The sequence below is a fragment of the Podarcis filfolensis genome (assembly GCF_964270895.1).
Source record: "Podarcis filfolensis genome assembly, chromosome: 2".
In the NCBI taxonomy this organism is placed as follows: domain Eukaryota; kingdom Metazoa; phylum Chordata; class Lepidosauria; order Squamata; family Lacertidae; genus Podarcis; species Podarcis filfolensis.
The window spans coordinates 102589387-102616165 of NC_139605.1; the positions used below are offsets into that span (position 1 = coordinate 102589387).

General features: G+C 42.4%; 1 protein-coding gene and 1 long non-coding RNA gene across 2 annotated transcripts; one reads left to right on the forward strand and one right to left on the reverse strand.

Moving 5' to 3' along the window:
- Positions 1–213: 213 nt before the first annotated feature.
- Positions 214–25432, reverse strand: PA2G4 (proliferation-associated 2G4). The gene is made up of 16 exons (XM_083598890.1): positions 24975–25432; positions 22155–22283; positions 20420–20525; positions 19904–19973; positions 18793–18885; positions 17919–17982; positions 15602–15680; positions 15326–15404; positions 14917–15050; positions 14217–14311; positions 12836–12963; positions 11151–11204; positions 7754–10095; positions 3398–3743; positions 2601–2623; positions 214–516 (listed from the first exon to the last, which is right to left on the reverse strand). Exons 1-13 carry the CDS (start codon positions 25060–25062, stop codon positions 10030–10032), a joined length of 1185 nt encoding a protein of 394 aa, XP_083455016.1. The 5' UTR covers positions 25063–25432; the 3' UTR covers positions 214–516; positions 2601–2623; positions 3398–3743; positions 7754–10029.
- On the forward strand, positions 3750–5319 carry LOC310755747. Its single transcript, XR_014544503.1, has 2 exons — positions 3750–4163; positions 5143–5319. It is a non-coding gene; the product is annotated as an uncharacterized lncRNA (long non-coding RNA).
- Positions 25433–26779: the final 1347 nt, after the last annotated feature.

Below are 26779 nucleotides of genomic sequence, written 5' to 3' on the forward strand. Positions count from 1 at the left end.
AAATATCAGCACCCATTTTAGCCTGAATACCAGAGGACTTAATCCTACCCCACCCATGAAGTGATTTGAGTGCAGTAAGATACGTATGTACTGGATGCTGACACACGCACCCTCCCCAATTTCTCAAAGTTCCCCATAAACAACCTTTGCATAACTGTTTCAAACCTTTTACTGACAATGTCAACATTTGGTACGGGGAAAAAATGTGCTGAATTCCCCCAAAAAAGGAATTTTATTGTATACAAGTCACTACATCAAGCCACAAAGAACAAGATCAGTCCAGAAGAGTAAACCTCAGGGGCCCACACACCCCTTGAAAGATCACTGCTCTTAAGCTTTAAGATGGAATCTCCTGAAGATAGGCAAGGAGTCTTCTAGCAGCAGCAAATAGAAGGTGTTATCTGGAAATCAGCTTTTCAAGCTCTGCCCCTTCCATGCTCTGGTTCTGCAGCTTCAGTAGCACTGTGAGACATCTACTTGGACCTCTGTCTCATCTTTCTCCTTTTGCGCTTCAGCCTGTAGGGGATAATATTCTTTTAATTGTCAATACTAATGAAACATTCTACCATAAGGCAATGTAGTGTTTCCAGTCGCATGAAGTGAAAAATTGTTTCTGCAGAGATTCAGTAGGTACCGTTTTTTCCTTTCAGGTTTCTCTTGAAGACTTTTATGCCAACAGGTCTTTGAAGCCACTTAATTTTAGATTAGCCAGCTACTTTAATGATTATCTGTATTCTTCTCAATAGCATTTAAGGTTTCGATGTTGTACCCCACCCTAATACTTTGGGATATGGCAGTACAGAAATACTTGTATAACTAAATAAATGTTTAGTTCACTTTTCCTAAAGTAAGTCATTTCCTCCAATATCCTTCCTACCACACCAGTTACTTGCAGAATCAAAAGGCAACTGAGAAAAGCAAAACAAGATGCAGTTCAAGCAGCTCTTCTTCCTGCCTCCTAATCATTCCTGTTAAGCAGGTTAGAGGTAAAAAAAAAAATCAGGTTAAAGAGGGCCACCAACTGTGAACCCCGGCACTAAACAGGCAGCCAACAACTTTGCAGTTGTCAGTAGAAACACTTAATTTCTTTGGCATCACAATTTCATACTCCCAACATGTATGTTACAGGCAGAGCCCAAAGGCATTGGAGAGAATGATTGTGGCAAAGCCTGTAGCTGTCTTGGCCCGTCAACAGAGAACAGATGGCAATAATGCAGGGAGTGGTATTTTTCCACTTTTATTGCAATAAAAGCACCACTACTGCCTGCATTATTGCAACCTGTCCTGATTAGTAGAAGAGCCACCACAGAAGCCTCCCTCTGTACTTTTCTGAGGAGGGGAAGGAGAAGCATTGGCGACTGATCACTAGTGGAGAAGTACTGATACCTACTTTGGGGAGGAGGGCATTGGGGGGGCGGGAGAAGAGGATCATATAAAAAAAGCAAAATAATTCACACTTAAGTTCTCAACTGCTTAAGGTATTCAACGGTGAAGGGAAAATGAAAGATTACCTACCATCTCAAACAGTAGCTTTTTACCAAAAGTTGAGATCCTGCCCTCAATGAAATTCTCATTTATCACATATGCAATACAATCCTAGGCTTGTTTCATCCAAGCCCCACTGTGCTAAATCGTTTATCTGCTAGCGGGTGTTCCAAAGTACAAACTGAGTGTCTCAGATAACTATATACAACAGCTGCAGGGCTGTTTCACATAGCACCAATTCTAATGTTTCTGTATTTATGATCCCCAGTGGGTGCAAAGCTTATGTTGGGAACAAGAACGAATGGAAAGCACTGAGGTATAAGTGCCTCAAAAACAAAAAAGGGGTTGTAGTCAAAGAGAAGGCTAATTCTACTTTGGTTAGTATGGATATCATTGCATTCAGGCATGCATCTATGCAAGCAAATTGCCTCTGTACACTGGCCTCATGCATTAGTGATTGACCTGTGTTCGGCTTATTTTCTGTGCATCCCCAGTGAGGTTCACTTGCTGTTTTACACTGGTTGAATCTGTGATGAACAGGCTTGAGGGAAGGCCTATTTCTCTGGATGTAACATGTGGCAGTCTGTATTCATCCTGACTGTATGTTTTCCATTATATTACTGGGAAGTCTTATACTTTGAATTATCACTCATTTTTCTAAAGCACTGCCTTGCAGAACAGCCACTGCTCCATCACACTGCTAGCATGTCTTCATCCACCTGCGATTTAGATAACCTAGGGTTAGTATAGCTCATCTGCATCTGTCTTGCCTAGATTCTTTGCATCAGTAACTGGTATGGACTTCTGGTTGCACCAATGTAAGAAACCTAGCAACATTAACATTAAGCCTCATTGAGCTCAATGGAATTTATTAAGCTAGCATACTGGGAGTGCACTAAGTCTGCATAGGAAGTAGACCAAATTTGAACTTAGAAACAAGTGGGGTCCTCAGATTTTAATTTTCAACAGCCACTATTTAAAATTTTAGATGCCCATGTTGTTACAACGGTATCACTAAATTAGTCAATGCACTTTCGAGAACTCTAATCAACAATCTTCAAAAGCAAAGCAAACAAGTGGGTTGCACAGTAAAATAAAAACACATGCTCACATACCTGCGCATTCGCTTCTTTCGCCACTAGAGAAAAGGGAGAGAAAGGAAAGACAAAGTCAGCGTTTTTTATAGCACCAAAACCCAGAAGAGTAACACAAATACACTGGTATTTAAACATATATGAGGTGCAAGATCTCAACTTGTAGTTTTTTTTAAAAAAAATGGGCCCAGCACCAACAGCATTTTATCCATTAGTGTCATTTCCTAAAATTGCTACTCTGGAGCTTGGCAGAGTCTTGATGTCAATTTAAAAATTCAAACAACAGCTCTACAAACCTGGGGCCCAGAAAAAAACATTTGATAGTGCGATCTTGTGCACTGCTTACTTAGGAGAAAGCCCCACCAAGTTCAATGGGACTGACGCCTAAATGCGCATGTACAATAGTCACTAACAAAACTCAGGGCGGCCCTGATAAATGCCTTCATCAAGTATCAGGTTTACAGACTCGCTTCTCATGCAGAATCGCCCCATGACACTCGCTTTACCAGCTATTCCTCCACCCTCTCCAAACTGCGAGGCCCAACTCTCTATATTCACACGCCATCGCGCACCTAGGCCTCAGCAGGGTTTCCTATCACCGTGTAGGCCCAAAATATCAAGAGGGCCTCGCCTGGCAGAGGAGCACGAGGCGGTCTTGCCAACTCTTCCATTTCCCCGCTCGTCATAATAACCTTCCCCATTTCGTACCTGGCCAACCGAAACAATAGCCCGCCCCATAGCAAAAGACGGCAACGCAGGCCTCGAGCCCAGCTACGTTCACGGATCAGCTCGCTATCCAAGCCCGATACCCCACTCACCTTAGCTCTCATGTCGGGGTGGGTCCCCCGGGCTCAGTCCCTGAGAACAGGCAGCAAGGCTGCGGCCGGATGGCGACGGATAGACCTCGCCGGCCACCACAGAGCAGCTCCGACACAAGATGGCGGTGGCGGTAGCAAAGGAAAGGCAGAGGGAGGCGGTCGGTTGCTATTTATACGTCACGCGGCGGGCGGCAGGGGAGCGTCACAAACGGCGGTCTTCGCATTGCATGGTGGGAGTTGTAGTTTGCGCGCGAGAGAAGGGGACACATTTCTCTCAGAGTGTAGTCGGGTGCTCCGCCGCCATTTTGGACGTGAATGTAGGAGCCTCAGCCATGCTTCCTAACACCTGGAAATAAGACCCACTGAGTGCACGAAGACTTAATACCGGGGCATAGACTGCACTGTTAGCCGGACAATCCGGCGGAGGAGCAGTTACATTTCCCCACAGCTACAAGCACACCCAACTATTCGGTGGAATTAAATTTCAGGCGCTGAAACATGCCGTCAAGACCGTCTTTGACCATGTGCAGAGAGCATTTTGCAAAATAGTCCGCAAATGGAGTCCGCCTGCGCATCTGGGAGACTTCCAAAAGTGTATTTTTAAGGTGCAGCTCTTCCCTACGGGCTGTAGCAATCATGGAACAACACGCCTAGGATTTTAGCAAACACCCACGAAATAATCATGTTTAAATAAAGGGTCTGATCGTTTGAATTATAGGCATGGGCTGGCTGATCCTAGGCATATTTGTGCTGTAACAAATCCCAGGTAAGGGCATAATAGGATTGTGCCCTTAGAGTATAGGTAAAAAGAAGACTGGGATGCACCTAACAGTTTTAATTTAAGGTGTTTGGAACTAGAGCAACTGAACCATTGTTAACACTTGGCTGTACCCAAAATACTTGGGAATTGCATATTCACAACACTAGCCTAGGAGCACACACAAGGTGCACACTTACAAGGGAGCATTATCCAATCCTAAGTAGACAAAACTGACCCAGTGTCCACACCACTCAGTCTCTAACCCCCAAATACACTGCACATAGACCAGAATTACATATAAATTTTCCTTGTAAAACAAAAAAACCCCAAACCACCACAAAAATACATGAGGGTCAACAACCTGGTGCCCATGGGTCAGGTTGGCAATCCCTCCGAGGATCTAGCTATATGTAAGATGTTATGAAAATGCTATATGCAGGCTTTCCCATATATAAATTCATTGCCTAAAATTGTCACCTGGACTCGCTGTACCTGATATACTAAGGGTGCAATGTGAAGTAAAATGTGACCTGCTTTTTCTATGCTAATGCAAATATATTTAATGAAAATGGGCCCTTGCCTAGCTTTGCAAAGGAAAATAAAAATTGTTACCGGTAAGTCAAAGTCAATATCATATACCCCCACCCCACCACACAAAGATTTAAGTCTTTCTTTTTTTTAAGAGCTTGAAATAGAATAGGGCGGGGAAGACCACACTCCCGTCATGCATCTCCTACATAGAAAAATACTACATTTCAGGATTGCAGGCTTCTCAAAACCTCAGGTTTACATCTTTGTGAAGTTACATGCACTTTTCAAGTCAAATCCAGCCCTCGTCAAATGAAAACCATGGATATTTGAAAACCTTCTGCTGATATTTAAGTGACCACTTTATTCCGAGGAGCTTATTGTCTGAGCATTTGCTTCCCCCACTTTAATTATTTCAGTTATTTATTAAATTTATATCCCACCCTTTTCCCCAAAGGAGTCCCAAGGTCACAGGACGCCTCTGCAAACACACAGCTTCAAGGAATTCATTAGCAATGGAGATTAGTTCAAGACATCAGAAAGAAGACATGAAGTGTATCAGGCAGTATGCGATACCAACAAAAAGCTGAGTTCTGCTCTTTGCATATCCCACCTAATAAAAGAATCAGCTAAAGTGTGGCAGTCTTACAAATTTGGAGCCAACTGATGAAAATGTCCGCAATGAAATTACTGCACCTATTCTTCAACAGATTGTAAAAATGGAAGCAAGCCAGGAAATCACATCACCTAAGTCTTCTGTATTTTTAAAAATCTACATTAGCATCTCTGCTTCAGGCCTATCTTAATTTAAAATTGTGTCTTATAGAAATCCAAGGCGGGTAGTGTTAAGGACTTTTCTATCAGCACAAGCCTTTCTGCTTGTTGGATGGAACTATCTCCCCTGTCCTTCATCTGTGTGCTGATCTAGGGATTCTTCTCATCCCCCCAAAGCCAATGGAGGGGGTGGGGTGAGGACAGGGGGAAGCCCCCCATTGAACTAGCAGGATTTGATGCACTGGCTTCAGCTAGCACAGCTATTTTGTTTAATCCAGCCTGTACAATGTGCACTTCTAGGCCACAGAATTAAGAACAATTATAATAAATAACAAGATGAAATATAACTTTTTAATTATTATTCTATGATCCGAAAAGAACTCCCTTAAGAGAATCAAGTCTTTTGTCTCAAGACAGTCTTTAAAATAATCTTTCAAAAAATTTTTTTTAAATAATTCCACTAGCACCTTGAAAGACCAACTAAGTATAAGCTTTCTTTATACAATTATAATGGTCACAATTCTAACATAAAGGAGACAAGGTTGATGGGAGACCTCAGAACAGAACTCATTTTGGGATATTTCAAAGGCACTTCCTTCCCAAGTTGCAGTAGTCTTACATATCACTTGGGGAAACAGGCAAAGGAATGTGTACTGGAAAAAGCAACGACCAGTGTCAAAGCAATGATTCAACATCAAATTAGTTGAACTGGTAATGTTGTTCAGATGCCTGATTTATCATCCTCCTAAGCAACTACAGTGCTACCTCGGGTTACATACGCTTCAGGTTACAGACTCCACTAACCCAGAAATAGTACCTCGGTTTAAGAAATTTGCTTCAGGATGAGAATAGAAATCGTGCAGCGGCAGCAGGAGGCCCCATTAGCTGAAGTGGTACAGTTAAGAACAGTTTCAGGTTAAGAATGGACCTCCGGAACGAATTAAGTACGTAAGCAGAGGTACCACTGTACTCTATTCCCAATGTTAGATAGGTAAGCATAATGCCAGTGGACAACAAAAGTGGTTTAAAGGTGCTCTCAAGGCAAATCTTTAAAAATGTAGTATAAACACAGACAAGTGGGAATCACTGGCCTGCGATCGCTCCAGTTGGAGAACAGCCTTGACCAAAGGCATCCAGGACTTTGAAGAAGCACGAACGCAGAAAGGGAGAAACGTGCCAAGATGAAGGCATGTTTGGCAAATCCTCACTGTGATCACGCCGGGAAACGTATGTCCCCACTATAGATGTGCAGATCCAGAATTGGCCTCCAGAGTCACTTATGGACACAACTGTTAAGAACGTGTTCATGGAACACAATCTTGCTCGGCTAAGAGTGATCACCAAAGAAGGCACAAAGCGTCTCACTAAACAGCATCCTGTTAAAGCCCCCTTAACAATGATCTATGCCTTCTCAGTTACACATATCCTTCATAACACAGCAGTTCTTGCACTTCATTCAATGTGTAGTAAAGGGCAACTCAACTGTGTTTTAAGGACCCTCTTTTCTAAACACTTCGGAGACTGTTACAAGACGACCGGTTGAACAAGTCATCGCATGGCATTCTCTTGCAAGGTAGTTATATCAACAGCTACTGCAATGTCAATGTAAAACACTCAGGAGGCAGTTTTCCACCTGCGCTGCAAATGTACTGCATGCCTTGTCTTCTACTACTGCTGTATGGCCTGGCGCACCATGGGATCAGGATAATGAGATTTGTTAGAACAGGCAGCCCCAACCTGTGGCCCACCAGATATTTTGGACTACAGTTCCCATCATTCCTGACCACTGGTCCTGTTAGCTGCGGTTCATGGGAGTTGTAGGCCAAAACATCTGGAGGGATGCAGGTTGGGGGTGCCTGTGTTAGACTAACCATGATACCAAACCATTATCCCATTAATGCCAGAATGTAAGGAGCTGTTTCTCTGGCTTAACAGCAAAGAATAAATATAACATATTGTAGGCCAAGTGTTAAGAATTTCATAATTTTACCCTTCTAAAACGGTAGCAAAGAGAGCGACAGAGTTTCACTATGCTGGGAATGTGGAAACTGTGGCTCACCAGATTAGGATGGACCTCAAATCCCATCATCTGGGGCCACTGTACTGATGGGAGTTTGGGCTCAAACACACCAGGAGGTACAGGTTCCCCACGCCTGCTTCATGCAAGAGAGGCTTAAATACTTAATGCTCATGCCTCCTTCATGGACATTAAAATGAAGAGATAATGTAATAATACTACCCTCCATGCTCCAAAAAGCTGCTCATCCGTAAGGTGAGGTGAGGGACACACTAACCAGGAAAGCTGCACTCCTAAAGATTTTCAGCATGTTCTGGATATTTAGAACTCTAGTGACTGCAGCAGTTACAACCATGAAGAGAATTCAACATTTTAACGTTCTCTGTCATAATGGCTAATAAATGTATAAAAGATGGAACATTTCTTCATGCATACCACGTTTAGGTCCGAAACACTCCAGATCTTTCCACCCCCTCAACATAGCAGACCCATTCATCTATCCAGAGGTGTCACTAATCAATTTTATTTGGAAAAAAAATCAAGTTACAGAACAGTTTGTGGGAATTTTCTTCCAAAATTTCCAACGGCATTTTTTTTTTTTAAATCAAGAGATACAATTGCCTTGAAGTTTCAAAATAAAGATAGAAAATTAAATTAACCGCCAGCAAGTCTTAGTGGTTTATAAACTGGTATGTGGCTGAACTCAAGCCTTTCCTTTATGGAAAGGCGGTACGAAAACATACTTACTTATAAATGCTAAAATATTCCTCATTTGAACAAGTTCTTCCCCCCCACCCTCCCTTCCCTTCCCTTGTTCATGGTTAACAAATGGGAACAGTTCAAAACTAAAATGGCAGTCAATTGCAAGTTTTGTGCATGATCCTCCAGGCTCATCACTTTCATACGATTCAGCCTCCGCTCAACATGTTCCCAATTTTACCTCCCAAACGTAGCACTGAAAGCAACCCTTACAAAAGAGAGCAAGAGAACAGAGTAGAAATCAAAAGTAGAAAGTTTACAAAGAGTGATGGAAAAGGTTTTTCAGGAAAGAAACATGTGTTTATTTCCTTTTATGGACTTAAAACTTTGGTAGTAACTGTAATTTTTTTTTTAAGTATTTGAAATCCAGATATATTGGTCAAGAAGGACTTTGCCTGCCAGAGAGCACACAAGAGCTCCCCCTCCTAACAAGACAGGTCTTCAATTCAGCTACAGTAAGTGTCTTAGACAGGGACCTGGTTAGGAATACAATAGAAAAAAAATCCCACAATCATATACAATTCAATTGGACAATTTAAAAAGACATACTATAGAAAAGCGATTCCCACAAAGAGCTTATTCCAGGTCCAACCACTTATGTAGCATTGCATTCATTCATGTAAAAAAGATGTTTGGAGGGAATTCTTCTGAAAAATCCTACTTTATACGACTTATCAACCTGAGCAGTGGCAAGTTGAACGGAAGTATCCAAGTGTCCATGCACTGACTGAAGCAATCCGTCGGTGGAATAGGGAAGACAGGCAATTTTTGGCTATTCCCTCTTTCCACACAGCCCCTGCAACCCCTTAAATCTGCTCCAGAGGGTTGGGGGACCCTGCAGAGCAGATCTGAGAAGCAAAGAGGGCTGCATGGAGAGGGAAAAATGGGGGGGGGGGGGAATTGCCTGCCTTCTCTATTCCACTGACAGGTTCTTCCTGTTAGCAGATGGATAACCACTGGATAGCCATCTTTAGTCCACAAAAAGCAACAGACAAGTGCAGATGAATAAAATGTCAAACCATCAAATGAAAACTAGAGGGAGGAAGCTGCAGGTATCACTTTTGTCTCAAAGGATTTTGTGAGAGTTACCATATTTTTGCACTGGGGTAATTATTATTTTTTTAAAAAAAAATAATCACACAAATTAAAAGAAATGTAGAATCTTCACGAAGACAAGCTATCTACTTGGAGAATGATCTTTAAACCAGCTTCCTGTCAACTTTAAAAATACAAGGTTGATAGTTTAAAAAGAAACACACACAAAAAGAACCCTAAGAATGTCCTATATGGTTTAAGCCAGAAAAAAAATGACTGAAGATTATTATAGGAAGAAGGCATGCAAGTTACATTAACTGCATGTAATGAAATTATAAACCCAAGAGCTTTTGCATTTTTAACTTCAGTTGTGAAAAGATACTTGAGGATTTTTCAGAGGAATCAGAGTACCTGCAAAAGGGAATGGGGGGGGGGGGGAGAACTAGACGAAAGCTCAGAACTGTATGTGTTCACCTCTAATGAGCACAAGTAGTATCAAAGGCTATAAAGACTGGATGTAGGCTAGTTTTTACTCCTGATTTTATTATTTCATACTTTTAAAAGTATTCTGAAGTGGCCAAGAGACTCCTCCCTCAGTGGCAAAGTCAGTCACAACTGGTTACACTCTGTGGGAAGTCCAGGCTATTTGTCATTTGGTCCTATGAGACAAACAGCCGTAAATGGATATTTGTTTCTCTTGTTTTGAGTGGGGCATTTGAGAGAAAGAATCAGGTGCTACGCAGAGGCGGTCAGAGCTGTTCAGTCACCAGTCTCATTCTCTTCTGCTGTTTCCCCTGTTGTGGCGTTCTCGGCATTCTTGGAGGCCTGAAGGAACAGAGGGGGTGATATTAACTGAAACTGAAGCTAATAGGAAAGGAAAGGAACAGTTTGCAAAAACTCTAGACACAGCATTCAATATTTCACAGTTGTTAACAGTTTTAAAGAGGACACCTCAGCTTTCAAAGGAATGCCTGCCCAAACCTATATGAGGTTGGATTTTTCTTTGTAAGGTTTGCATGGAATTTCCGATCAAAATATCTTAAAACTTCACCCGCATAGAACTCCACCTAAGACCTTAAGAAACTTTAAATACTTATAGACACTTTAAAAGAAAATAAGCCCCCAGAATCCATATGTATTGTACGTTCTTCATTGGGCCCAATATTAAGCGACAGTACCCATTTACCCTGCAGTTGTCAAATTCATGAAATCCTACCAGTCATTTGGAAAAAATGGAGTTCTAAAGTATGCTGTACTATTATCGTATCCTGTTTAAGAAGATTTAAGGCGGGATTGGGGAACTGGATGCAACCAGAAGGCTAGATCCTTATCTCCCTCACCCTCCATGGGCCAACGCTGACAGGTGGGTGGGCCATACTTCTGTCGATTAGCTTTTAAAAACAGAGCGTTTTTCGTTTTTGTTTCCAAAGGAAGCTTGCAAAGCTCCTTAAGCTGCACTTCCCAAGCGCCTGACAATCAGCTGATTGTCGGGTGCTTGGGAAGTACTGAGCAAGGGGGTTTGCAGGCCCCACCAACAGGGGTGCCTGCAAAGGCCCTTTTGTCCAAGTCCCTGCCCCTCACTTGACATCGTACATGACACCAGGCGTTGGGTGGGTGGGTGTGGCTTGGGCAAAATGGCTTCACAGACCATATGGCCAAGCCTAAATAGACCCACAGGCCAGAAGTTCCCCACCTCTGAGCTGAGGCATCAACATAGTAATTTGAGGTCTCATTGTCTTCAAGAGCCATAATGATGGCAACAACACAATTTAATAAAAATAAATAAATAATTTTAAATCTGCCCTTCACATAAGATCTAAGAGCAGGTTACAATATTTTAAAAAATGTAATGAGATTAGCACACAAACACAACCAAGTACCTTCTTTTTCTTCTTTTTTTGGGCCTTGCGGCTTGCTGAGCTCTGTAGGAGTGCCTGCAAGAGGGAAAAATGTCAGGAGCGAAAGGAGATACCTAGAGTGCGATTACTTCTAAGACAACAAGGAAGGGAAAATCACTGCCAGCCATAAAGGAATGCAGCCAGTCCTAGAATGCTTGGCACATATTGGGACTAACAATTAGCCTCACATAAAGCTGAGCTATGCATCCTTTGGAGCCAGCAACTTCTAGTTTCACCTGCTTGCAGAGAATTACTCAACAGTAGCGAGTCTGGGAGCCTCACAGTGCCTCTTTAGAAATTACAAGCTTATAAAATTGTCATTTAAATTTTTCTAAGAAGAGGAAAGAAGAATTGCAAGGGGCGGGGGAGTTGCATGTTTCACTTTAGCAAGTAAGTGGTCACATTTGTATAAAACAGCCTTCAAAATCATTTTGGTTTTAATTCAAAATGCTTTCAATGAACTCACTCATCTTGTTCTTACACCTCATTACAATTCACAACAAAAAACTTTACTAGCTCTTTAGAAAGAAGCAGCAAACTGCTTAAACATGATATCTCACATGACAACATGCCTGAAACATTTTTGTACTTGAAAAAAAAAAGGCACAAAAGGTAGGGGAGGCAAGGCTTTTTCTTCTTAGCACTTATCTTGCCTGGTCAATGGAAAGTTAATACAGGTACCCATTCAGTGCATGACAGGGTGATATTTGTGGCACACCGTAATCCTAGAAGGGTGAGGAACTATGGACCCAAAACAGTCCCTGGGGCCTCTACATCCTAGCCCACAGAGTCCTCACCTCATTCCCCGGCCATGGGCTTGAAAAAGCTTGGTAGAAGCAAACAGAATATTTCCTCCCTCCCAAAGTCTAATTGTAGGGCAGTGGTGTCATAGCTGGAGAGGGAAGTTAACTCTCACCTTCCCATGTGCTGTGATTCCATCAAGAACATTGTGGCACCACAATTAAGCTATTCATTGGCTCAAATAGAATTGCTTCTTTCAAAGCCAATTTCGGGAAGTGGAAAACAGAAGCATGGGCTGTACATGTAGTATCTCTGTGGGGTTCTTTTTGGCGGGGGGCATACCTTGGCTTGCCATATCTACTTTTGTTTGGGCCAGACTCACCATTGGCATGCAACCCCTAGAAGGTTGGCCAAGAGGGAACATGGTCTTTTGACCAAAAAATGTTCCTCACTTCTGTTCTAAACACACACTACAGTAAGCCTGCAACTTATGTGGGGATTATGTTCCAGGGATTGTCCCTAAAGCCAAAATGGCATATGGTCAAAACAGATTGGGTGTAGTGGCATGTGGAATTGCCACCCCCCTGCCCACCCCCTTTTTGCCAAGCATGTAAAGCTGAATGCACGCAAGTTAAAAGTGTGTGTAAGTTGCGAGCTTACTTTATTTTAAAATGCTTTTCTTCTTCTCTATGGGCTAGTCCTCAACATGTTAAAACCTACTTTGGATCCCAAATTTGTCCCTGCTCTCTTGGAACTCCTTCCCCAGCTTTATTAATGAATAGGTACTGGGAATAACAAGAACTATCAATTTTTATCTCATCACATTTACACTGGGAATAAGTAACTCAAGCAGTTCTCCCTACTGTGACAACATTTGTTCCTGGAACTCTGGGCACTTATACAAAGAACACTGTAATTCCACTGACCTTCAGATCTGCATCTTGCACCTCAAATTCTGATTTGTAGAGTTCAGGCTCAAAGGGACCGCTAGTTATCCTCATGGGACCATTGGGCATTAAAAGCACCGTGAACTTAAACTGGGCAACAAACTCTCCTGGGTGGGGGAATTAAGAGAAAGATTAGCCATGCACCATGTTAGACAACTGCCTACATCAAGGGTCTGAAAAGCATACAAGAAGAAAAAAAAAAGAACCAAGAGGTAAGATTGGTTTGGTTCAGACAAATCTGCTATAATAGCGGAGAAACAGGTATGTGAGCTTGCCATGAGATATTCATTTCAATTATCCAAATTAGAGCAGGGGTTTCCTTCCCTTTTTACCTAAACTCAGCCCACCCGAACTTTTAAAGGCACTACAGTGCTACCTCGGGTTAAGTACATAATTCATTCCGGAGGTCCGTTCTTAACCTGAAACTGTTCTTAACCTGAAGCACCACTTTAGCTAATGGGGCCTCCTGCTGCCGCCACGCCGCCGGAGCACGATTTCTGTTCTCATCCTGAAGCAACGTTCTTAACCTGAAGCACTATTTCTGGGTTAGCGGAGTCTGTAACCTGAAGCATATGTAACCTGAGGTACCACTGTACTGTTGAGGTTCTTATTCAAGAAGTAGCAAACCACACTCTCATTTCTCACTGGTCTAAGATATTACTGCAAGTGTCCAGGGGTCCACAGTTGTGGCTGAACTGGTAACCAACCAAAATGTGTAGTTGCCAACAATCCTGTCCCTCTCCCTTGAAAGACACTCTAAAATTAAGTGTAACTAACTTGATAAGTAGTTGCTCAGGAGCACTGAGTTGTTTTGCTGCTTTGGAGCAGCTGCTAAAAGCAACACAACTACAGGAACGAAGCCTTTCTTCTAGGCTTGGGAGTGTTCACCCCTGCAGTTGCACTGGGCTTCAGAAGTACTCCAAAGCAGAAAAAAGGCTCACTGCTTCTGTTTCCAAAACCAGAGACAAGTCCCTGCCCATCTTTCAGTCTGCCCTCATCACAAATGTATTTACCAGGTGAACAGATGTGCTCACCACTCGCAAGCGTATTTGCACACTCTTGCAAATGACACAAAATATGTGTCCTAGTCTCTAACTGTGACCCCCCCAAATTTAACCAAAAAGCAAAGATCCCTGTTATGAAGCATGTATCTGTATTCAACATGTACCATTCTGTTCTAAAGTTAAGTGCTCTCAGAAGAGTTCTTTCAACAAGAAACATACTGGGGCAACAAAAGAGTGTATCAATTCAGCATACCTTTCTAAAGGTAAAATAGTGCATAATAATTAGTCAGAGCTGCCAACTGCCTAGCCCCAAAGCAAGACAAAAATTGCTCTGACATTCAGGCACAAGTGCTTACCTTCTTTATCATAGAGGACATTAAAAGGCTGTAGCAGCTCATGTTTAGCACATTCTACTACTCCCATCCTTGCCTTCTTTTCATCCTCAAATGCCCTGTATGGAACAAACATAAAAACAAAAACTGTTTGTGTAGGCTTTTCTGCATCCTTTGGTTACTATAAGAACTGCAGAGTCATAGCACCAAAGAATGCTTATATATTGTGCAGATGCACACAAAATATAGAACATGTTACTGGACACAGAATTCAAGTTCCTACTAATCTCAACATCCCACCCCATTATGGCAGCAAACTTAATTTGGAGAGTGCAGAGATGCTGGCACAATCTCACAAGGGATAGCTGAGTAAGACTTCTTGCGCCCAGGGTTTCAGTGCCCCCTACCCAGTTAGCAGTTACCACAGTTACCAAATAAGCAAGACACTTGCGTAGCTTATATAGGCTGTGGAATTCGCTTTCTCTTAGTACAACATTTTGACTTCTTTAGCACTTAACAATTCTGCTTATTACCTGTAGTACGAGGCTAGCATTCTACACACAGCTTAAACTAGGAAAAGCAATATAACTCAGAACATTCCCTTCACTTTACAATACATGCAAGAGACATGACTGCAATGGTAGGAACCATTCAGTCATTGAACTACCAAGTGGAATCCCCGTTGCCAAGTTTATGCACAGATGCACCGCAAAACAGAGAGTACCTGAGAGTGAATGGCATAGCATCAAAGCGTCTTTCCACCTCACTGAAAAAGGCACGGGAAGTTTTCATTTTCAAACCATATTGCTTGGAAGGGTCCCTTTTGTAAATTGTAGTTCTCTGCCCAGCATCCTTTGCCTAAAGACATGCAAGTCATTAAAGACAGTTTGAGCAGCATAATATATAGATTTACTTATATGATGAAAGGGAAGGTAGCAAAAGAGTAAAGGGGGGTAAAGGATGTTTTTGGGGCTACGATTGTGGTTATGTAGAGCATTTCCCAACTTAACTGGCTTTTAAGACACTACATCAAACAATCTAACCAGGAAGTTAACATCCTTGTGACTTTAGATAAAGTTGCCAAACTTGTATGGCACCTGATTATAGAACAGGTGTTAAGCAAGGGCACTTACCTTTCCTTCTCCAGTGCTGATGAGAACATCAATGGCATAAACTTCATGGACTTCAAATTCTGCTTTTTCATGGTCCTTTCTAGATTTAAAGAAAAACACACACACACACATGAAAATAGAAGACCACCTCCATTTGAACATTGTTTGGGAGTCAATATGAAGCAAGATACTAATTCTAAGTCATGTGTTTCATCTTACCACACATCTGCGCTCCTAGTGCCCAAAAGGCACAAACACAAAACGGCTTGGCAACAATTCCAGACAAGAGACACGTACCTTTGCTGGTCTGAGGGGTTCTGGATGATAGTCTTCTCCCCATCTATCACATGCTGCTTCAGCTGGTGTGATAGCATCCCTGTCAAGAAAGGGTATCTATTAGCACTGGAGTTGCAAAGCAGCCAGTGAATCACAGCTGATAATCCAAGGCACTGCACTGCACTTTCTTTTTTAAAAACAAAGATCAGAGACACATCTTGTCATATGCCCAAAGGTCTGCATGTGCTTGTTAAAAAACAGCTTCAAAATGACACTGGGATAGGTATTCACAATTCCAAGAGCTGGAGGCTGCTTTATTAATAAGACAGCTACACCACCATTTCTACTAAAGAAAAGCCTTTTTGCCACATTATTATTATTTTATTTAGTCAACTTATAAATGGCTTATTTTATATAAAAATATTTCAAAGCTATTTACAGTAAGGAGTTAAAGATTTTAAAATAACTAAGAGTCAACCCTGCAGGCCACTCTGCTAACCTTCTCCTCCCCTTTTCCCACCAACATATTCTTTTCTCTTTCTGCAACATACTATTTTAACCCTCTCTTTTGCCTTCTACCGCATAGCATGCACACTGAACCTCATCTCTATTTTCTGCATCACAATCTCTTTACTCTTTTCTCCAATTTATCTTTTTATGCTCCCGTTCTGTGCTCCTCAATCTTTCCTTGCTCCTTGCTGAACTTAACAGCACTCTCCCAGCACCTCGCACCCTAAGAGTCTCTCCATACTATGACAATATGGATTTGCAGACGAGTTTGCACTTGACAGGCAGCTGCAGCCAATTCTGACACTGGTAATTTCGCAAGTATGAAGTGTCTGTTTCTAAACTCTCTCATTCATAGTGCATGTTTAAAATCTAAATAAATCTTTAGATGCAGGTCTGAAATATTGTATGTTTATCTCCATGAGGGTCTCATTCACAAGCAGACTGTGGCACAGCTGGATAGTTGCAACACTGCAAAAACTACCAACTCTACTGTATGCCTCTGAATCCAGGGAGAGAAGCAGCACACAACACAATAAAAGCATTCTCTTGCCCCAGGCCCCACTGATTTCTTCAGGAGTGGGAACAGATCATAAACAGCAGGGGTTTGAAATTGCTTCAGGGGGCATAATTAGTCAGGGAAGTGACTACTTAGCAGCCCATGGATTTTGTACTGTGCAAGAAGAAAGCTTAGAAGTGTTAAATGTGCGACACATTTAACTTGGGACTTTTAAAACGACCTTTCCATTTCAAGCCTGAAACACTGTGTCAAGTAGTACTACAGGGACCTCTAACATCCAGGGTCACCAAACAAAGCATTCCTGCTCATCCAGAGACAAATGATGTGCCCAGAGAAATTTGTCCATTCTATTTATTCTCTTCCCCATACCACCCTCTGACACAATCTAGATCAGTACACCAAAGCATTCCTTCCTGCTTTGATGCACATCTTCAATATTTAAGATTCAATCTAGGGAAAGCCATGTCTCATCTGCCCTCCACATCACAAGCTTTGAGCAAGGAAATAGCACCTTTCTATTGGCAGGGGGCTGGTGGAGAGAGAGAAATAAGTCTTGACCTTGAGAGAAAAGAGCTCTGTTTAGTTTCATAAACTGCTGCCAGTGACTGGATGATTATAACACTTGAATGTTTCCAAAACAGTAGCTGCTTAGATTCCCTTGACAGCTTGAGCAGCCTCCTCCTCCTCACTGTGCTGACATTTTTTTCCTACATAGGCACACCACAGATCTACAAGACACTGCATGTGAAAAAATCTAACCTTAGAACCACATTTTTTGCAGGGTGGCCTAATACAGAAACCTTAACTGACTGGTGGCCGAGAACATTTCCATAACACACCACTAAAACAGCACATTTCTTTTACCGTGCTATCGCCTACAGTGAGCTTATTTTGTGAACTGCTCCCAAAGGTGACTTATTCGACTTTGGTACCATCAACAAAATAAAAGCAACATGAAAAGTTCAGCTTGATCATCTATTTCGGTTTCTAACAAAGTTCCTCAAAGCATATTACCCTGTGCCCTGAACTGTGACCCCAAATTTAAGCAGTCAGTTCTTTTAGCCAAATGGGCAGGCTAGAAGGAAGCACAGGAGTAATTTGTACATTGAAGCATCCTAGGAGCTCTAAAGGGAATATTTATTTACAAGCATGTTATACCAAAGTACTCCAAACATCAAAAGCAGATATGCTGTCCTCACAATAACTACTAACACTTCCAGTACTTTCAAATTCTACAGAAGGATCATTGCTATGTTAAATGCTCTTCTATTTCTGCTGTCTCATTTCATTGTTCAGTTAGCTAATCCTTACCTTCAATTGGTGTGCAGTTAAATGAATGAGCTATCTTGTTCCAGGCATCTGTCACTTGTGAATTCTATTGGAAAAGGGTGAATATTGGCATTTAAAGTTGAATCTGACCATATTCTGCAGTGAAACCTGTGATCAACACAGTAACGGCCCCTACACTGGCTATTATTTTGGAGAAGCAGATCATAAATGTATTCCCCCTTCCCTGCACAATAAAAACCCCCTATAAATTCAATAAGCCTTCAACAGAAAGTTGTTCAGTGTTAGAAGCAGCCAAAACATTCCAGTATACAAGGTACTGTATGACAATGATCTTTTCATACAGAACTTTTAATGGTGAGAAGCTGAATAGAATTACCACTGAAATCGTTATATATGCTATATAATTGAGGCAGAGATTAATTGTCAATAATGCAATAAATCTACAATTTCTTGTTTTCAATGCGGTAGCATAAACATACTGCCTGAGACTAGGAGGGAATTACTGGAAGGGAAAAGCAGAACTTTCTACATCCTGTCCTAAAATTGTCATTAGACTAAACAAATGCTCAACTGCCAAACACTTCTTATCATGTTGGGGGGTGGGGGCGGGAATACCCAAGAACCTTCAGCCATTTGCAGAAAGACTAATGACAATACAAACCCTTCAGTAACTACTACCTTTTCACAAGCAAAGACCTCCTCACCCCAGAGAGCATTTCTGCTATCTATGGCCAGCTGCCCTCAGAACAGTTTAATACCTCTTCCCAGAGTAAACCAATGATTTTTTATTTGTATGTTCAGAATAAGTTGAGGATTGGATCTGTGGTCATAACCTCTGGTCACCCATCCTGAAACATGAAACCAATTCATGTAAAAAGTAGCCACCCATTGTCACCTGGTTTCCAGGCTTAACCAAACGCAGAGCAGCTTCAGCACAGAGGTGAGCAGCTTTGATGACATCAGCTTTGCGACCTGACACTGGAGTTTCCTGAAATGGCAGGGAAAAAACTAATATTCATATAAGCTTTTACTCCTAAGGGGTGAAAAGTGACAAGCGCTTTCTCACTGACAAATCCTAAAGACACAGTACAGCCGCACAAAATATGAATGGAGTAAACGAGCTAAAATTAAGCACTCTTGTCCCATTGATTCCAGTGAGAGGGTTTAAGCCTTATCTGAATCCCATCCTGTTGGAATCAATAGGGCTTTTAAAAGTGTTTAACTGATTGAATTGTGCCCTTCTCAATCAGATGACTTGGACTACAGCTCCTACTGTCTCTGAACACTGGCCATGCTTACAAGGAAACATAGGAGTTGGAAGTACTAAAGATATGGAGAGCGCATGTGTTTGGAAGGCTGCTGAAAGTATTCTGCCACTCCCTTAATTCACAAATGGGATTCAAATATTATCCAGCCCTACACGTCACTCTTTTCTTTGTTTTGCCTTAGATGCTAAATCAGCATTAGCTATGGTTAAATAAACCGAACTGACAAGTAGCAAGAGTTCTCAATCCACACCAGAATGCTTGAGTCACCAAAGTGACCCAAAAAATCTGGCTACATTTCCAGCAATTGTGTAGAAATTCAAAAGTTTATTTTAATGCAGACTTTCCAGGAATATAGTATATTATTATTAGTTTATTTTGCCTTGGATACTTTGAAGAGCTGCAGTTATGATAATTTAGAATTTTGCTTAGCTTGCAACTTTGGCCAAGTTGAATAGGACATGCCACTTAAGAAGTTACACATTAATGTACAGCGCCCGATGGAGTGACTGATCAATACAGCTGTCCCACATTATTGGCAATGGGATGGATTGCCACTATACATCTAGAAATGCAACCACTCGACCCATCCTACTTCTTAGCAGCTATAGCTGCACATGAATAACTAGCAAGCCAGTTCTACTTAAGGATGCCGCTTACATTACTCCCCCTACTGGGGCCAAGCCTGTCTTGAAAGTAGCACGTGCACATGCTACTCAAAGCCACATGCAGGAGATTTACCTTTGATGCATCAATGACAAAACTGTGAGCTACATTTGCTATGAAGCCATCAACATGGACTCCCAGGTCACTGCAACATGAAAAGGAAAAAAGAGATTTAAACCGCAGCTAGCAATAAGGAAACTTCTGCAACATCAAAGGCTTAAAAAAATTCTGCTTACATGACACTTCCACATTCTAACCCTATTAAACCATTACGGTACGCGCAATAGTTGGCACCATAGCAGTTAAAGTGACTATCTCTACTTAGGAAGCAGGGCAGAACCATTAAAATGTGTCTCATGTGCCAAGAGAAATCCACACTAAACCAAAAATGTGTCTCATGTGCCAAGAGAAATCCACACTAAACCAAAAAACAAACACACACCTGCACCAACAATAACTTTGGTCCTAAAAAATGTGGCTCAGAGGTACCATATATAGCGTAATGCACTCTGAGCAGACCAGCTTAAAATATACAGCTGAGGGTAAAAGTAAGCCAACAGATAACCCAAGAAAGTGAATGGAGATGCTTACATTTTGACCAAATCACCATCTTTGAGAATGTAATCCTGGTCACTCTTCAAGGGGGAGAAGTGACAGACACAGTTATTTACCGATATACTTGTGGGGAAGGCAATACCTACACAAAAAAGGGAGCAGTGATGAGATCATACAATCTACACAAGCCCTGTAACAGTTTTCCATCTCACAAATATAATAGTTACTGGTATGTATAAGTGTTAGTGTTTTAATGTGATTAGATTGTGTATCAGACATTGTTTTGACAACTTTTTAAAAAAGCAGGACAGAAATAAGTATCGTAACATGGGTCCCCTAAACCAAACATTTGGATTTGGGACACAAGTTGCCCTATGTAATTCAAAGACTACATCAATTGCAAAACGACTAGGTTGGATTGCTATCCTTTTTCTGCTGACACTGTGAGTGGTACTAGAGCTGCTACAGCTGCACCAACCTGTCTTGTAACTTTGGAAGCTTCCTCAGTATAAAATGAGCTGGGCTTGGTCAGTGCTTAGAGGGAGAGGCTTAAGGTGTGACCTGGGATAATTTATGGGAGTATGAACCACTTTTTCAGACAGTAATGTGCTACTTTTCCAACAGATCATAATGCTGCTGCAGAGCCAGTAATTCCATGGCTTGGATTCAGAGATCCCATGCATGGAACTTTGCCCATAGGACTCTCCCTAGGGAGGGAGGATGGGGTGATTTTCACCAGTTCCATTTTCCTTTGCAGCCCACTGACCCTAAAAAGCTGCTCTGGACCCTCAAGAACTGTGTGGGAGGAAATGGAGAGGGGGGGGGGGAGAAAAGAGATGAAAAACCTTCCTCCAGCAGAAGGCTTCATGGGATTTCAGACACACTGCAATTCTGTAATTCCACAACTATGCAAAGTTGCCTGACCACTTACATTTGTATCAGCCCTTAATTTTGTGAAATATGCAACACTATAGTGCTTAATATTTATGTTGTTATCCAAGATTTATGATGTTATGCATGATTAAGACACATTTTTTCTTGTCAAGGTATCAGTATGGATGCAGATTGGCCAACTATCATGCATGACAAGGCAAATCCATTCACGGTTTTGTCTACATACAGAGTCAACATGTCTTAAACTCATGTCAATGTATTTTAAAGTAAACAGTTCATATAACACTACAATCCTCAAAACAGCATGGACCCTATATCCCCAAGGCTAATAGGTATTTTATACTTTTATGCCACTCTGAAATCCCAAAGCAATCTAGCATGGGTTGGTTTTCACATCAATTTAAAATTTGGGTTTTCTGCCAGACTTCAAGGTACACAAAGAAGAGGAAAAGAAAATTATGTGTTGGGTGCCGAAGTATTGAATCAACCCCATTAGGGGCAGAACAAAAGTAATTTCAAATCCTCCCCTTCCAGTTAACTGGATTCCATGAACTGCCAGAAAATGTGAGCAGCATTTTTTAACTGCTTCCAGCTAGACAAAAACGGAATGCCTGATGTTCAAAAGTATAATTTATCTGCACAAAATGGAACAAATAATTCAGATCTGGAATACAAACTAATACAAGCCTAAAAGCATGTAAGCACTGGAACAACCTGCAGCAGTCACACTGGAAATCTAGGCTGGGTCTGCAGGTCTTGCATCTCAAACTCCACAATCCACATCACTGTACAATTAATTCTATTCAATGATGAATACAATTTAAATGAGGCAACATGATATGTATGTCAAAAATAAAGCTGGAAAATTGTATGTTACCTTTCTTCATATCTTTCTCTTTCTTAAAGATTTTGCCAGTCTCTTCCATGATCATGGCATCCCCTCTCTCGCATAAGCTGAGGACAGACACTCCAGACTTAGCTGCTTCTACCACAGTCCGCAGGACTCCTGTAATTCAAGATAAAACTTCATATTGAATATTTTAATACACTTTACAGTTGCATAAAGCTATGCCACACTATGGAGCTCAGAAAGTGTATTTAACATTGGTAGCTCAACTTCTCACACTGAGGCAGGGTTCGAAATTAGCAGGGCACCAGGCACATTTTGCGCCTAAAGATTTTCAATTTGCGAGTGCCTCAAAAAGTCTGGGTGCCATTTTTTTGTACCTGGCTGACACTCAAGGATTACTGAAATGTATTTGTTTTGAAGCCTCAAAGTATATGTTAAGGATAAACAATATGCTAAGGAGTTTAACAATAAAGGTCCCAGAAGCCATTTGGCTCCCAGTATTTCTATTCCAGTTTCTAACACTGCACTGCTAGATTCCAAGGCATCCAGGTTCTATTCCCATATCAACTGCCTACAAAATGTACATTAAATTCCATTGTTGCATGCCTACTGAATTAGAATACTCTTACCTATACCATTTAGGGAACTGAGAATCTCTAGTAATGTCTTCAGATTCCTAAAGTCAACTCCACCTCATGAGGTGACAACAGGTTGCAGTAGTTTTTCCAAACCTGCATCTTTCTGTCCCCAAGAAACTTTCCATCAAAGGTTGATCTAATCAACCTTACTTCTATAGAAACTTTGAATTTTAAATACTATAGAACACTCACATTTAATGATATTCTAAGATTAAAGCACACCTAGTCTTTCATGGTTTCATTTATGGAAAGCATGTGAGCCAAAGAGAAAAACAATGGCTGAGGATTCTGTCTTGTCTAATTAAGGTGTCCTCATCAGAAAAATGGCAATATTTTCTCTAAAGCCAGAGAATATTCCAGAAACAATACAATACATTTTTGCCTGAGCTGGCTTTTGGTGGGCAATGGTTAAACTGGTCTAAAACAATTTAATTTAATGTATATTTTATATGTCTTCAAATGCCATATCACTGTTTGTTCTTGTGATGATTGCATTTACCCATGTTGTATCTGCAACATATTTTGTGTTTAGCTTTATAAAACCAATGGACTGAGATTACTGAACAACTGGCAAAAAATAGTGTTTGAATTCTTCAAGTTAAGTTTGCATAAATATTTAATCCTCATCCTTTTAATACAGAAGTTTCAAGAACTGCTTCATGTTATCTTAACAGATCGGCTGAAGAGAACAAGGAAAATAATTTTAACTCCATTTGTAAGAAGAGCTGAGACAGTTTTGTCCCATGTGCATTCTGCAACTCTGTGGTAAAGCTGAGACCTGCTGTTAAGTCTCCAGTATCTTTAACCTTTGAATTTAAGTGGAAAGAATTTGCAGAAGTTTGTAAATGACATTAAGACAAAGTATCCCATTCCAGATTTTGGTAAATCCCAAATGTAGGATAGAACACAGGGATTCCTGAGTTCAAAAGCCTCACATTACAGTATGCACTCCTACCACCAATTAAGCAGTCAATAGGGCAAGCTTATCTTTGAACAAACTGCTTTCTTCCTTTGCAGCACAAAAATAAATTGAAAAAACTGGAAGCCTGACGCAGCATTTTAAAATTTAATGGAGCAGGCAAAGGTATTTCTCTACCCAGTATAAGAATGTGTGAGTGTGCATGCTCACACTTTGCAAATGCTCAGGCCTACAAAAGTCAACTGTGAGGTACAGGGATATGTGGTTTGCTACAAGGAAAGACTCGCTCCAACGTAGGCAGTTAAGAGCTGAGTTGCAAAAGCCGTTTCCCCCTTTCCCTAGTTCGCTGTAATCCTAACAATCCACTTCCTAGAGTTCCCCGAACAAGGTGATCCGATCCGAAGCAGAAAACCTCCCTTAAACAAAAGGGGAAACCTGGGAGGAAGCCAGGATGTCGGAAGATAGTGAACGGGAGAGAGCGCCAGCAGCACATGGCAAGTCGCAGACCATGTGCCTTACAGTTCCTGGAGGACGGCGGCTCCATTCCCCCGGGGGGATCGTGGATCAACCAAATCTTACCCTTCCCCTCTCTCAAAATAACCAGAACACATAAATTTATTTGTGTGTTTTTTTAATGCACGTGATTGTTTTTTTTCTTAACGAGCTTTTCACGCTCGGGGAAAAAAACAAAACACCCCAATGGCGGGCAGTGGACTAAAATTAGCCCTTAAAACTCTTTCTAGAGATTCCAAGTTGACCGAGGCAAGAAAGGAGAAAGGAAAGTACACCATGTGCCGGGCGGCTCTCCCAGCTTACCTATCAAGGGCAACGGCTCTCGGGGGAGGGAGTGGAAGTATCCCACGTCCCTCAAAATCAGTTTTTTTTTTGGGGGGGGGGAGACAAGTCGCTCCAAGTCCAGAGTTTTTTTTCTCACCCCTCCCCTCCACTAACAAGAGTTCAACTTCAACCCAGAGTAGGAACCGGGAGGGGGGAAAAAACCCCCCACCCCCAGGTCATATTTCACCCCAAGCCTTGACGACCCACCGACCAGCCACCACACACACACACTCATTTTACTAGCCAATATTATATATACACCCCACACCAGGGAGCGAAGAACAGATAACACCCCCCCCAACCAGGGCCGCCCCAGCAAACCTGCCCTGCCTGACAGCTCGCCTCGTCACCCCCCCCCGCCCCGGAGGGCTCCACACGCAGGCAGGCGCCCGACGCCCAGGCCCCAGGCCCGCCCCCCCAAGCCCCCGGCTCCCGCCGCCGGGCCATACTCACGGTTGGCTATTTCTCCCCCCATCTTGTACTTGTTCACGACCACGTCTTCCGCGATCGTCAGCTCGGCCGCCTCCTCCTCGCCCGACATGGTCGGACTGAGCCGTCGCCGCCGCCGCCGCCGCGGCGCGCCTTCTTCTTCTTCTTCTTCTTCTCCTCACAGACGACGACACCGCCCGGCCTCGAGCCCTCCCTGCCGCTGCCCCCCTGCTGCCGCGTGCCCAGGTCGTTGTCGTTCAAGCCGCCGCCGCCGCCGCCTCAGTAAAGAAGACCGACTGCGAGACAGGCTGCAAGAGGAGAGGGAGAGAGCGAGCGAGCGCGCGGGCTTTGCGCGCGGCACGCTGGGAAGCGAGTCCGCCTCCGAGGACTACAACTCCCGTCAGGGTCCAGGCCCAGCCAGGCTTCGGGCGCAGCGTGAGGTACGACGGGAAAGCTGAACCCCGCGCGCGCCCTTCTTTTAAGTGGCGTCACCTAATGGCCAGAGAGGGGATTGCGGGCAGCTTGTTGCGCCTTCGCCCGCCGCTCATGTGGTCACTGACGTTCGTTCTAGGTCGTCTTCCTGTCCATATATTATCGCCGCCTGGAAGTTGTAGTTTGGGTGTGCACGTGTAGCCAGTTTTGCTGCATATCCGAACCGTCCTTGGGGCGTTGAGATTAAACTTTTTGGGTTCTGTCCTCAGACTGTAAACTGTTGTCTCCACTCCTACATACTTTATTCTTTTTGAACATTCACTCTTTGTCATGCTTTGTTTTCTCTGAAAGTCTTAAAATACCCTGCCCCTTAAACTTTTCCCGAAATATGATTTCTGTGAGTTCTAAACCTGACAGAATTAGATGCCTGTAATCTAATACAATACTTAGCTAAGGCATTGCTAGAGCTGAACCGAGTGCTCCTTATTACTTTCGAAGTCTCTGGGTGCATTCACAAGTGACTGTAATGTAATGTAGTCAGATATGTGTTTAACTTATTCTGGTGTTCTTAGGAACACCAGCCTATCCTTCAAAGCATTTGCAGTCAGTCCTGCATTTTATGTAACCTGTGTTTCCTGTTAACTTATTTTACTCAGTGATAGTGACAAGAACATGATCAGGCTGCCTTCCTCCGCTTGACATTAATTCATTTACTGTTTATTTTGCTGACTTCTTTATCAAGGGAGGAATACACTAGCTTGATCTAGCGTAATGTGTTCTTAATAAAATAATACTGGTGGCTAATATTCCATGTTTGATGATTGCAACTTAATTTTTTTTAGCTCAGACTCATCTCTTCCCATGTCCAAAGATCAAGCATGCAGCCTGATTCTATACTTGTAAATAAGCAATAATAATAATAATTTATTATTTATACCCCACACATCTGGATGGGTTTCCCCAACCACTCTGGGTGGCTTCCAACAAAATATTAAAATACAGTAGTCCATCAAACATTAAAAGCTTCCCTAAACAGGGCTGCATTCATATGTCTTCAAAAAGTCTGGTAGTTGTTGTTCTCTTTGACATCTGGTGGGAGGGCATTCCACAGGGCGGGTGCCACTACCAAGAAGGCCCTCTGCCTGGTTCCCTGTAACTTGGCTTTTCACAGTGAGGGAACCGCCAGAAGGCCCTTGGTGCTGGACCTCAGTGTCTGGGCTGAACGATAGGGGTGGAGACGCTCCTTCAGGTATACTGGACTGAGGCCGTTTAGGGCTTTAAAGGTCAGCACCAACACTTTGAATTGTGCTTGGAAACGTACTGGGAGCCAATGTAGGTCTTTCAAGACTGGTGCTATGTGGTCTCGGCGGCCGCTCCCTGTCACCAGTCTAGCTGCC